The 13,998-nt window shown below is 49.3% G+C and overlaps 1 protein-coding gene across 7 annotated transcripts in view; it reads left to right on the top strand.

Annotated features, from left to right (window-relative positions):
* The window catches only part of CHD3 (chromodomain helicase DNA binding protein 3), a 155,820-nt gene that overhangs the window by 41,995 nt on the left and 99,827 nt on the right, over positions 1-13,998 (top strand). For 4 of the 7 annotated variants that reach the window (XM_040346817.1, XM_040346819.1, XM_040346818.1 and 1 more), the window contains exons 4-8: positions 1,679-1,803; positions 6,704-6,942; positions 7,268-7,392; positions 9,698-9,842; positions 12,349-12,533. In XM_040346817.1, coding sequence (XP_040202751.1) covers positions 1,679-1,803; positions 6,704-6,942; positions 7,268-7,392; positions 9,698-9,842; positions 12,349-12,533 — 819 coding nt within the window. Of the gene's footprint in view, positions 1-1,678; positions 1,804-6,703; positions 6,943-7,267; positions 7,393-9,697; positions 9,843-12,348; positions 12,534-13,998 lie in introns of those variants that run through there. The other 3 variants (XM_040346821.1, XM_040346816.1, XM_040346820.1) reach the window with 2 other exon arrangements.

The following is a 13,998-nucleotide window of genomic DNA, read 5'->3' as shown; positions in this document are numbered from 1 at the left end:
CGCACATTTAGGCTGGGTGCATGGTGCCGCTCCCATTGATTAGCCATTCAAACATGCAAATTAGGGAAATACGGCGATTCACGAACCTGCGTGCGCCCGACGCATGCTACGCGAGGTGCGCGTAAGTTGTACGTCCGGCGTAAAGTTATTGCCCATAAAGGAGGCGCAACCCAGCAGCAGACATGCAAAGGTCTGCACCAGGGAACACAAGCCGGCGTATTTTACGTTGGACGTGTGTCTGGCTGGGGCGTAGGTTACGTTCACGCTGTACGCAGTGATCCGGCGTAGTTTAGGCAGTTTTTCCGACGTGGTTGTGAGCAGGCGCAGGGGGATGCGTCCACGGCGCATGCGCAGATCGTGATACATATCTGTCTGGCGCTCGGCCCATCATTTGCATGGGGTCACGCCTCATTTGCATGGGTCACGCCCACTTCCACCTACGCCGGCGTACGCCTTCGAATCCCACGCCACGCTTGGCATAGCGTACATTGGTTACTCTACGGCGGCGTAATATGCGCCTTGCTCTCTGTGAATCTGGGTCATCAAGTTTACACACGCATTCCCTGAAATCACGTCAAAATCGTAGGCCGTGAAATTTCGGTGAATTCGCAGCAAAATTGTGCGACTTTGAAGTCACAGTAGTGGGAAAGGGGCCTTACAAACAGACAGCTCTCCCAGGCATTGGCACTCAAGGGGCCAGATTCAGAAAGCATTTACATTGGCGTATCTCCAGGTACGCCGCCATAATTTCAAATGTGCGCCGTCGCATCTTTGCGCCGATTCACAAAGCGAGATACGTCCAAAAACATGGCTTCAGCCGTCCAACGTAACTTGCCTACGTCGGCGTATCGTGGGCGCATAGTTACGCTGGACACATTCAGGTTTCCTATTATAAATATGCAAATGACCTAGATACGCCGATTCACAAACGTACTTGCGCCCGGCATATTAATATATGCTGTTTACGTAAGGCATACGACCGGCGTAACTTTACCCCTCAAAAAGCAGGGGTAAGTCCTTGTTAAGGTATGGACGTCGGAACGACCGTCGAAATTTACGTCGTTTACGTAAGTCGTACGTGAATAGGGCTGTGCGTAAGTTACGTTCACGTCGTAGGCAGTGTTCGACGTGTCTTAGGCATTCCAGCCGACGTGATTTTGAGCATGCGCACTGGGATACGTCCACGGACGGCGCATGCGCCGTTCGTTCGGCCCCTCATTTACATGGGATCACGGCTCATTGTAATACAACACGCCCACTGCCTTGATAATTTGAATTAGGCGGGCTTACGCCGGCCCATTTAGGCTACGCTGCCCTAACTTAAGGCGCAAGTTCTTTCTGAATACGGTACTCGCCTCTCTAAGTTACGGCGGCGTAGCGTATATGAGATACGCTACGCCCGCCGAAAGTTACGCCATTCTTTCTGAATCCAGGCCATCAGGTTTAGAAGCCACTAATGCAGACGGGTCCAGAAAGATGAGTACTTCAGCAGGAACGTGGTGCAAACAGGACAGGATCTGCAATGTATGTTACTGAAGTGGTTTACAGCTCACTGGGGGGGGGGGACACTTTGGCCTTTTTCTCCTTGAGTGCCAAAGGACCTTGTTCCAGGTGTGCATGCAGGTAACGTCCTTAGACGTGTAAACATACCTTAGTGGCCATATTGTTTTTTTTCCAGCAGGTGGAACAGAAATCCTCCGCAGTGCTGCTGGCCAGCTGGGGATTGGAGGATGTTGATCATGTATTTACAGATGATGATTATCATACGCTAACCAACTACAAGGCCTTCAGCCAGTTTATGAGGTGAGAATGGTTCTTTGGCTATGCAGTGTGGGCTGATCTCATATCTTTCTTCTAACTGTTCTTCTTCACCATGCAGAAGAAGGGTGATAGCTTTCTTAGATATATGTTGTCTTTTTTTTGTCACCCTGCAGTAGTAGTATATAGCGCCCTTCTATATGTACGGTGCCTTGAAAAAGTATTCATACCCCTTGAAATTTCCCACATCTTGTCATGTTACAACCAAAAACGTAAATGTATTTTACTGGGATTTTATGTGATAGGCCCCGTACACACGACCGAGAAACTCGACGGGCAAAACACATCGTTTTGCTCGTCGAGTTCCTTGTTCGGCTGTCAGAAAACTCGTTGAGCCAAATTTTCCAACGAGGAAATAGAGAACATGCTCTCTGTTTGGCTCGACGAGTTTCCCGACGGGTTTCTCGACGAAAAGTGTACACACGACCGGTTTTCTCGTCAGAATACGTCTCCCATCGAGTTTCTTGCTGGATTCTGCCGAGAAAACCGGTCGTGTGTACGGGGCCATAGACCAACACAAAGTGGCACATGCCGTATTTATTGGGGTATAGCGCGCTCCCGCGTATAGCGCGCACCCCTAAAGTTGCCCCGAAATTCCTGTGTAAAAAAGATTTTTGTACTTACAGTTTTGGTGTCTTGCGCGGCGTCCATCGGCGGCCTCGTCGGGTCCGGCGTCCGTCTGCGGCTTCGGGTGTCCTCTTCGTCGGGTCCGGCGTCCTCCCCGCTCGTTTCCCGCTTTCCCGTGCCGAGTTTGAATACTGCGCCGGCATATACCGAGCGCAGTACACTCGTGTATAGTCGGGCAGGCTCGGCTACTCTCGCGCTCACGTCCTGTACGTCCAGGACGTGAGCGCGAGAGGAGTCGAGACTGCCCGACTATACACGAGTGTACTGCGCTCGGTATATGCCGGCGCAGTATTCAAACTCGGCGCGGGAAAGCGGGTATCGGCGTATATCGCGCACCCACGATTTTGCCCTGATTTTCAGGGCAAAAAAGTGCGCGGTATACGCCGATAAATACGGTAATTGTGAAGAGGAAGAAAAATTATAAATGTTTTTTTTTTTTTTTTTTACAAATGAATATGGGAAAAGTGTGGGGGGTGCATTTGTATTCAGCCCCCCCGGAGTCAATACTTTGTAGAACCCATTTTACTGCAATTACAGCGGCAAGTCTTTTTGGGGATGTCTCTACCAGCTTTGCACATCTAGAGAGGGACATTTTTGTTTTGCCCAGTCCTCTTTGCAAAATATCTCAAGCTCTGTCAGATTGGATGGAGAGTGTCTGTGAACAGCAATTTTCAAGTCTTGCCACAGATTCTCAATGGGATTTAGGTCTGGACTTTGAGTGGGCCATTCTAACTCATGACTATGCTTTGATGTAAACCAGGGATCCTCAAACTACGGCCCTCCAGCTGTTGTACAACTACACATCCCATGAGGCATTGTAACACACTGACATTCACAGACATGATTAGGCATGATGGGAATGGTAGTTCCTGAACAACTGGAGGGCCGTAGTTTGAAGACCCATGGTCTAAACCAGGCATAAGCAATTAGCGGACCTCCAGCTGTTGCAAAACTACAAGTCCCATCATGCTTCTGCCTCTGGGTGTTATGTTTGTGGCTGTCAGAGTCTTGCTATGCCTCATGGGATTTGTAGTTCTGCAACATCTGGAGGTCCGCTAATTGCATATCCCCGGTCTAAACCATTCCATTGTAGCTCTGGCTGTATGTTTAGGGTCGTTGTCCTGCTGGAAGGTGAACCTTCGCCCCAGTCTCAGGTCTTCTGCAGACTAACAGGTTTTCTTCTAAGATTGTCCTGTATTTGGCTCCATCCATCTTCCCATCAACTCTGATCAGCTTCCCTGTCTCTGCTGAAGAAAATAATCGCAACATGATGCTGCCACCACCATGTTTCACGGTGAGGATGGTGTGTTCAGGGTGATGTGCAGTGTTAGTTTTCCACCACACATAGCGTTTTGATTTTAGGCCAAAAAGTTCAATTTGATCTCATCTGACCAGAGCACCTTCTTCCACATGTTTGCTTTGTCCCTCACATGGCTTCTCACAAAATTCAAATGGGATTTCTTATGTCTTTCTTCTTGTCACTCTTCCATAAAGGGCAGATTTGTGGAGAGACGACTAATAGTTGTCCTGTGGACAGATTCTCCCACCTGAGCTGTGGATCTCTGCAGCTCCTCCAGAGTTACCATGGGCCTCTTGGCTGTTTCTCTGACTTATACTCTCCTTGCCCGGCCTGTCAGTTTAGGTGGACGGCCATCTCTTGGTAGGTTTGCAGTTGTGTCATACTCTTTCCATTTTCCGATGATGGATTGAACATGAGATGTTCAAAGCTTGGGAGATTTTTTTATAACCTAACCCTGCTTTACACTTCTCCACAACTTTTTCCCTGACCTGTCTGGTGTGTTCCTTGGCCTTCAAGATGCTGTTTGTTCACTAAGGCCCAGATTCACAGCGGAGATACGACGGAGTATCTCAGATACGCCGTCGTATCTCTCAGAGTATCTATGCGACTGATTCATAGAATCAGTTACGCATAGATATCAAAAAGATTCGACAGCTGTAATTGTTTTACACTGTCGGATCTTAGGATGCAGTACCGGGGCCGTCGCTGGGGGGAGTTTGCGTTGTAAACCAGCGTCGGGTATGCAAATTAGGAGTTACGGCGATCCACAACGGTTTTTCGCTACGTCGCCGCTAGTCTAGTTTCCCGTCGCAAAGTTAGTCGTCGCTTTGGGTGCCTTAACTTTAGTCAGCAAACGTATTGCTGTCTAAAGTATGGCCGTCGTTCCCGCGTCGAAATTTAAAATTTCACGTCGTTTGCGTAACACGTCCAGGAATATGGAAGTACGCTAAGCGCGTCGCCGTTCGAAAAAATGACGTCACTTCGCGCAAAGCACGGCGGGAGTTACGAAACGGAGCATGCGCAGTAAGTCCGGTGCGGGAGCGCGCCTAATTTAAATGGCACACACCCATTTAAATTACGCGGGCTTACGCCGGAGGCTGCCGGCGTAGTTTTCATCGCAAGTGCTTTGTGAATCAGGCACTTGCGATGAAAACATGCGGCGGTGTAACGTATCTACTATACGTTACGCCGCCGCACTTCTACCTGAATCTGGCCCTAAGTTTCTCTAACAAACCTTTGAGGGCTTCACAGAACAACAGTTTTTATACTGAGATTAATTTACACACAGTGGACTTTATTTACTAATTCGGTGACTTCCGAAGGCAATTGGTTCCACTAGATTTTAATTAGGGGCATCAGAGTAAAGGGGGCTGAATACAAATGCCCCCCCCCCACACTTTTCACATATTTATTTGTAAAACATTTTGAAAACCATTTATCATTTTCCTTCCACTTCACAATTATGTGCCACTTTGTGTTGGTCTATCACATAAAATCCCCCCAAAAATACTTTATTTATCGGCGTATAATCACTTTAAGAGGGACGTTTCAGGAAAAAAATAAAATTTTAAATAAAGAACTGTGAAGTAAAATGAGGGTCAGTGTCCATCAATGCAGCCTAATCAGTGCCTATCTGCAGCCTCCCCATTGCCATGAATGCAGCTTTACCATTGCCATAATTACAGGCCCATTGCTATGAATGCAGCCTCCTCATTGCCATGAATGCAGCCTCCCCATTGCCATGAATGCAGCCTTACCATTGCCAGAATGCAACCTCCCTATTGCCATGAATGCAGCCTTACCATTGCCAGAATGCAGCCTCACCATTGCCATGAATGCAGCCTCCCCATTGCCATGAATGCAGCCTCACCATTGCCATGAATGCAACCCCCCCCCCCCATTGCCATGAATGCAACCTCCCCATTGCCATGAATGCAGCCTCCCCAATGCCATGAATGCAACCCCCCCATTGCCATGAATGCAGCCTCCCCATTGCCATGAATGCAGCCTCACCATTGCCATGAATGCAGCCTGGTCATGCCCATCTGCAGCTTTGGAGGGGACAGGGAGGGGGTGGGACGGGCGCCGACAGATTACATGCAGGAGAATCTCGTTTTACTCGGTGGCCTCTTTAATACAAAGTCCCGCCTCCTATGATAGACAGAACAGTCGTCCAATGGCAGCCCAGGAGACAGAACTTACTATTAGTCTGCATTCACACCTAGGCGACAAGTAACGCCGCGTACGCGGCGTATTTTGCCGCGATTCCTTTAACTTTTTTTTTTAACAAATCCTTTCCATTGCTGTTTATGGCCGAACGCCAATGCCGCCTGAAAAAAAGGGCCCGGGACTTGTTTTTAGGCGGCAGGCGTACGGCGTTTCGGCGTTCGGAGTGAGATGTGAACCATCTCATAGACAGCAATGGAAATTCGCCCCTCCAGCGTATCGAGCGTCGGGCGTTTTGTCGCCAAGGTGTGAATGGAGCCTTATAGAGGCTGCTGAGTAAACAGAAGATTCTCACTGTATTTGTCGGCGCTCGTCCCGCCCCCCTCCCTGTCCCCTCCGAGGCAGCCAGAACTGAACGATCGGCGTATAACACGCCCACACGCGATTTTCAGGGTGAAAAAGTGCGCGTTATACGCCGATAAGTATGGTACATTTACGTTTTTTGGAGTATGAATGCTTTTTCAAGGCCCTGTATATGTATGACCCTGCAGGGGGAAGGACAGGTCCATAGTCCCATTGTATCTATGTCACTGTGTACCCTTTACTGTGGAAAGGACAGGCTCCTAGTTGTTATCTGTGTAAATATTTTCAGGAGAAGGGATCTGCTTATTATTCTGCTTCTGTCTTTCTCTTTTGCTTTCTTAATGGCTGCTGTTGACGTAAGCCCCCTTGCTGTGTCACATTGGAGATGTAGTGACAGACCCATGGCTCTTTGTCACTGTGTACCCATAGGCCTCTCATTGCCAAGAAGAACCCCAAAATTCCCATGTCAAAGATGATGACCATCCTTGGTGCCAAGTGGCGGGAATTCAGTGCCAACAACCCTTTCAAGTCATCACCCGCAGCAGTGGCGGCGGTGGCGGCAGCAGCTGCGGCAGCAGTGGCCGAACAAGTGACCGTCACCCTCCCCTCTTCTACCAGCGTCTCCCCGGCAATGCCAATCCGCAGGGCCAAGACCAAGGAGGGCAAGGGTAGGCCCTGTGGCAGAGCATGACGTGTCCCCTTGTGTAATCTCTGCAGTGTGTTGCCATACTTTTAAAGGTAGCCATTTTGTTGTATACTGGGCAAATATTTGAAAGCCTACAGGCCTGCTGATTTCTTAAGAACCTGCGACCTCACTGTGACATGATGCACGAAGTGACGTCGCAGGTCCCTAGCCAATGACTAGACTCTGACATCATGGCTGCCTTTTTAAAGGTACTGTTGTAAAACCCAACCCACCCCTGCAGACGCTTGTCACCCCCAACATTCCCCGTCATTGCTTCAGCCCACTCTTCATATTTGTCTCTGTCTCAGGTCCTGGCCATAAGAAGTACAATAAGGGCCCCAGAGGGTCCGATCCTAAAAAAAAAGTAGGAAAGAAGAAGATGGGCATGCTGAAGATCAAAATTGCAGGAGTAAAACGCAAGGCTGGAAGTTCGGTGAGTGTTTGATGCGGTTGAAACCTTGTGTGTTCATCGTGTTTTTTTTTTTTTTTTTTAGATCAATGTCCTTAACCATTAGCCCCGGACCATTATGCAGCTTAAAGACCAGGCCACTTTTTGCGATTCGGCACTGCATCGCTTTAACTGACAATTGCGCGGTCATGCGACGTGGCTCCCAAACAAAATTGACGTCCTTTTTTCCCCACAAATAGAGCTTTCTTTTGGTGGTATTTGATCATCTCTGCGGTTTTTAGTTTTTGCGCTATAAACAAAAATAGAGCGACAATTTTGAAAAAAAATCAATCACCCAGATTCAGGTAGAACTGCGCTATATTTGCGCGGGCACAGGGCAACGATTTTGCCCTGCGCCCACGCAAATATTTTGCGCTGCCCTCGATTCACGGAGCAGTAGCTCCGTGAACTGCGAGGGCGCGCCGGCAAATTTGCCCGGCGTAAGCGCGCGCAAGTTAAATGATCCCGCCGGGGGCGGGAATCATTTAAATTAGGCGCGCTCCCGCTCCGAGCGTACAGCGCATGCTCCGTCGGGAAACTTTCCCGACGTACCATTGCGGCAAATGACGTCGCAAGGACGTCATTTGCTTCAAAGTGAACGTGAATGGCGTCCAGCGCCATTCACGAAGCACTTACGCAAACGACGTGAAATTCAAATTTCACGTCGCGGGAGCGGCGGCTATACTTTAGCATTGGCTGCCCCTACTATTAGAAGGGGCAGCCTTGCGCTAAAGTTGCCGTACGGAAGCTCCGTACCTGGCTTGCGCGGGGTCCGCGCAAGTTTGTGAATCAGTTGGTAGTATGCAATTTGCATACTACACGCTAATCACAATGGGAGCGGCCTAAAATCTGCGAGGCATAAGTGCCTTATGCCGCGCAGATTTTAGGCTGCAGTCGGTGTAACGAGGTTCTTGAATCAGGAGCACTCGTTACACCGGAGCAAGTAAGCAATTGCGCCGTGTAACTTATGGTTACACGGGCGCAATTGCTTCTTGAATCTGGGCCAATATTTTTTACTTTTTGCTATAATAAATACCCCCAAAAAATATATAAAAAAATTTTTTTCCTCAGTTTAGACCGATACGTATTCTTGTACATATTTTTGATAACAAAAATCGCAATAAGCGTTTATTGATTGGTTTGCGCAAAATGTATAGGGCCAGATTCATAAACGATGTACGCCGGCGTATCTCCAGATACGCCGCCGTAATTTCAAATTTGCGCCGTCGCATCTTTACGCCGATTCACAAAGCGAGATACGTCCAAAAACATGGCTTCAGCCGTCCGACGTAACTTGCCTACGCCGGCGTATCGTGGGAGCATAGTTACGCTGGACGCATTCGGCGTTCCCATTATAAATATGCAAATGAGCTAGATACGCCGATTCACGAACGTACTTGCGCCCGGCGTATTAATATACGCTGTTTACGTAAGGCGTACGACCAGCGTAACTTTACCCCTCATAAAGCAGGGGTAAGTCATGTTAAGGTATGGACGTCGGAAACAGCGCCGTATTTTACGTCGTTTGCGTAAGTCGTACGTGAATGGGGATGGGCGTAGGTTCCGTTCACGTCGACTAAGCATTGAGCCGGCGTAACGTAGGGAGAAAATTTGACGTGATATTGAGCATGCGCGCGCATGCGCCGTTCTTTAGGCGCGTCATTTACGTGGGGTCACGATTCATTTCCATACAACACGCCCCCTACCAGCCTACTTTGAATTAGGCGGGCTTACGCCGGCCAATTTACGCTACGCCGCCGCAACTTACGGAGCAAGTGCTTTGTGAATACTGCAGCGATTTTTATCGTGACTGCGACATTGTGGCGGACACATCGGACACTTTTGACACTATTTTGGGACCATTGTCATTTTTACAGCGGACAGTGCTATAAAAATGCACTGGTTACTGTAAAAATGACACTGGCAGTGAAGGGGTTAACCAGGAGGGGGCGCTGTAGGGGTTAAGTGTGCCCTAATGTGTGATTCTTACTGGGGGGGGGGGGGGCGTGGGGGGGGGTGTGATGTCACTGATCGTCGTTCCCTATGACAGGGAACAGACGATCAGTGACAGGCTCACTAGGAAGCACGGTGAGAGATTTGTTTACACTCACCTCTCCCCGTTCTTCAGCTCTGTGACCCGATCGCGGGACACCGGCGGCGATTGGGTCCCCACGACTGGGATCTTAAAGGGGACGTACATGTACGCCCTGGTGCCCAGCCGTTCCATTTTGTCAACGTATATCGTTAGTATTGTACTGACCTCTTCTCCCCATGTTATACCTTCCTGTAGAGTGAGGAGATGGAACTCGCCGAAGTGTCAGACTTGGAGAACTCCAGCGTCCATAGCTCTTCTGCACCCTCAGATGCCTCAGGAAGGGTGAAGAGGAAGAGAGGGAGACCGGCAGGGAAAAACAAGAAGAATAAGAAGAAGAAAGGTAACTGGGAGGTAGAAGTTTAACCACTTCCCGTTAGGGTTGCCACCTCATCCCTTTAAACCCGAACATATATGAATTACACAGGTTCGGAGGCTAATTGAATGCAGATAAGACACCAAGTACCGTATTTATCGTGGTATAACGCGCTCCCGCGTATACCGCGCACCCCTAATGTTGCCCCGAATCCTGTGGAAAAAATGTTTTTTTTGTACTTACAGTTTTGGTGTCTTGCGCGGCGTCCATCGGCGGCCTCGTCGGGTCCGGCGTCCGTCTGCGGCTTTGGGTGTCCTCTTCGTCGGGTACGGGTCCTTCTGCGGCTTCCGGGGGTCCTCTTCGTCGGGTCCGGGGTCCGTCTGCGGCTTCGGGTGTCCTCTTCGTCGGGTCCGGCGTCCTTCTGCGGTGTCCTCGCGTCCTCCCCGCTCGTCGGGCAGGCTCGGCAACTCTCGCGCTGACGTCCTGTACGCTCAGGACCTCAGCGCGAGAAGTGCCGAGACTGCCCGAAGATACACGAGTGTACTGCGCTCGGTATATGCCGGCGCAGTATTCAAACTCGTGGCGGGAAATCGGGTATCGGCGTATACCGCGCACCCACGATTTTGCCCTGATTTTCAGGGCAAAATAGTCCTCGGTATACGCCGATAAATACGGTAAGTTTAATTACCACCTTAATCAGCCACAGAACCTGTGTAATTAATACCGTGTGTGTTCGGGTTTAAAAGGATGAGGTGGCAACCCTACTTCCCGCCCGCCGTCATTTTACTGTACACTCTAGTTCTGGGACGACGTCATATGACTGCGCCCCGTGATCGCGCCGTGTTTCTAGGACACGGTGCGACCCGGATCTCTGTAAAGAGCCGATGACACGGCTCTTTACCCATGTGATCGGCTGTCACGTGTAAACAAGGATGTTCCTTTTATCGGCTCTCCTCGCCTCACACTGACAGAGTGTGAGGAGAGGAGAGCCGATCAGCGGTATCTCCTTGCAGGCGAGCCTGATTACAGTACAGCCCCAGAAGTGCCCATCAGTGACACCAATCAGTGCCCATTAGTGATGCTAGTCAGTGCTGCCTTTCAGTGTCCATCAGTGCCGCCTATCAATGCAACCTATCATTGCCCACCAGTGCCGCCTATCAGTGCCCATCAGTGTGGCATAGTATTATTATTATAATACACGATTTATATAGCGCCAACAGTTTACGCAGTGCTTTACAATGTAGAGGGCCGCCTCATATTGGTGCCTCCTCATCAGTGCCACCTAATTAGTGACCTTCAGTGCTCTTGAGTCTAGGAGAAAAATTACTTTTCTCTTTCGTTCATAGACGGACACAGCCTTCATTGACCTTAGGGTTATGCTTCTTCCTACCAGGAGATCTCCTGGTAGGAAGAAGCATAACCCTAAGGTCAATGAAGGCTGTGTCCGTCTATGAACTCAGAGAAATGGATTTTACGGTGAGTACAAAAATCCTTTTATTTACAAAATTTACTGACAGAAACTAAAAAAAACTTTTCAAAAGTTCAGAAGCGCCGCAACACGGGAGTTTTAAACCCCTTCTTTGGCGCCAACACAGCCGCGGCCCCAGTGAGAAAGAGGTCTAAAAAACACAGAGGCCCAGATTCAGGTAGGGGCGCGCACTGATACGGCGGCGCAGCGTATCGTTTTTACGCTACGCCTCCGTAAATTACTGTAGCTACGCTGCATTCACTAAGCATTTGCTCCGTAATTTGCGGCGGCGTATCGTAAAAGGGGCCGGCGTAAGCGCGCGTAATTTAAATGATCCCGTAGGGGGCGTGGATCATTAAAATTAGGCGCGTTCCCGCGCCGAACGTACTGCGCATGCTCCGTCTGGAAAATTTCCCGACGTGCATTGCGGTAAATGACATCGCAAGGAAGTCATTGGCTTCGACGTGAACGTAAATTGCGTCCAGCGCCATTCACGAACAAGTTACGCAAACGACACAAAATTTGAAAATCGCGACGCGGGAACGACGTCCATACTTACCATTGGCTGCGCCTCCTAATAGCAGGAGCAGCCTTACGGCGAAAACGACGTATGCAAACGACGTAAAAAACGAGCGCCGGCCGCGAGTACGTTTGTGAATCGGCATAAGTATGCAATTTGCATACTCTACGCTGACAACTACGGGTGCGCCACCTAGCGGCCAGCGTCAGATTGCACCCTAAGATACGACGGCATAAGAGACTTATGCCAGTCGTATCTTAGGCTACAATTGCCGTATCTACCTTTCTGAATACAGAAAGTAGATACGCCGGCGCTACTTAGCAATTACGCTGCGTATCTATGGATACGCAGGCGTAATTGCTTGCTGAATCTACCCCAGAGTGTGCAAGAGGCCATATGCGCCCTCTCCCATTGGAGTTTTAAGTGTTTCTGTCCAACTTGGGAGTGGCTCTTATATCAGCTTAGGCTAGACTGATTTTTTTTTTTTTTTTACGGAGGGCAACTTTTTAATTTGTATTTTTTTATTTCTTTACCATTTTCTCTAGTTGTCGTGGATGAAGTCATCTCTGCAGGGGAGGGCTACGAAACTGACCACCAGGACTACTGCGAGGTCTGTCAGCAGGGGGGTGAGATCATCCTGTGTGATACCTGTCCGCGGGCCTATCACCTGGTGTGCCTGGAGCCAGAGCTGGAGCGAGCACCTCAGGGCAAGTGGAGCTGCCCTCATTGTGTAAGTTGTTACTCCGTAATTCATGGCACTTTTTGTATTTGTATTTTTTATTTTATTTTTTTGGGATAGAGTGGGGAAGAGGGAGGTGCCGTGGTCAGGTTGCTGATTTCCTCCATTACTTTTGGTTCTGTCCCATAATTCAGAGGTTCTGGAGGGAAGTGGGCTCCTCTCTCTCTTCTAAGTTGGGCCTTCCTAATGTCCTAAATCCCAAAAATTGTCTCCTGGGAATTTTTGGGGACTTGTCTTTTTCCAAATGTGCTAAACGGCTAAAATGTATTTTTATGCAAAAAAAAAAGTGGATTTTACTGTCTTGAAAAGGGTCAGTCCTACCTGCTTTGTCCCAATGGCTAAAAACTATTACCGTATTTATCGGCGTATAACACGCACCCTAATTTTAAGAGGGGTGTTTCCGATTTTTTTTTTTTAATACAACAGACTTTCGAGGAAAATAAGGGTCAGTGCCCATTAATGAAGCCTGATCAGTGCCCATCTGCAGCCTCACCATTGCCCATTAATGAAGCCTGATCAGTGCCCATCTGCAGCCTCACCATTGCCCATTAATGAAGCCTGATCAGTGCCCATCTGCAGCCTCACCATTGCCCATTAATGAAGCCTGATCAGTGCCCATCTGCAGCCTTGCCATTGCCCATTATTGTAGTCTGACCAATGCCTATTTGTAGCCTCGGCAGTGCCCATCTGCAGCCTTGCCATTACCCATCATTGTAGTTTGATCAGTGCCCATTTGCGGCCCCAGCAGTGCCCATCATTGCAGCCTGTTCAGTGCCCATCTGCAGCCTTGCCATTGCCCATCATTGCACCCTGCTCATTGCCCATCTGCAGCCTTGCTATTGCCCATCATTGCAGCCTGCTCAGTTCCCCTTTTGCAGCTTTGACATTGCCCATCATTGCAGCCTGCTCATTGCCCATCTGCAGCCTTGCTATTGCCCATCATTGCAGCCTGCTCAGTGCCCATCTGCAGCCTTGCCATTACCCATCATTGTAGTTTGATCAGTTCCCATTTGCAGCCCCAGCAGTGCCCATCATTGCAGCCTGTTCAGTGCCCAACTGCAGTTTGCCATTGCTCATCATTGCAGCCTGCTCATTGCCCATCTGCAGCCTTGCTATTGCCCATCATTGCAGCCTGATCAGTGCTCATCTGCAGCCTCACCAGTGCCTGTAAGGCCCCATACACACGAGAGGATCCATCCGCTGAAAAATCTCAGCGGATCGGTTTCAGCGGATAGATCCCCTGGTTTGTACAACCCAGCGGATATTTATCCGCGGATATTTCCGAATTCCAGCAGATAAAAATTTGTAGACATGTCTACAAATCTATCCGCTTGAATCGGCACCAGCGGATCGATCCGGTGGTCTGTACAGACTCACCGGATCGATCCGTCCGAACCCATCCCTCGCATGCGTCGTAATGATTCGACGCATGCGTAGATATCCTTATATGACAGGT

Source organism: Rana temporaria, chromosome 3 (assembly GCF_905171775.1).
Source record: "Rana temporaria chromosome 3, aRanTem1.1, whole genome shotgun sequence".
NCBI classification, from domain to species: domain Eukaryota; kingdom Metazoa; phylum Chordata; class Amphibia; order Anura; family Ranidae; genus Rana; species Rana temporaria.
Note: the sequence above shows the minus strand (reverse complement) of the source record. Positions and strands in the feature narration are given on the sequence as shown.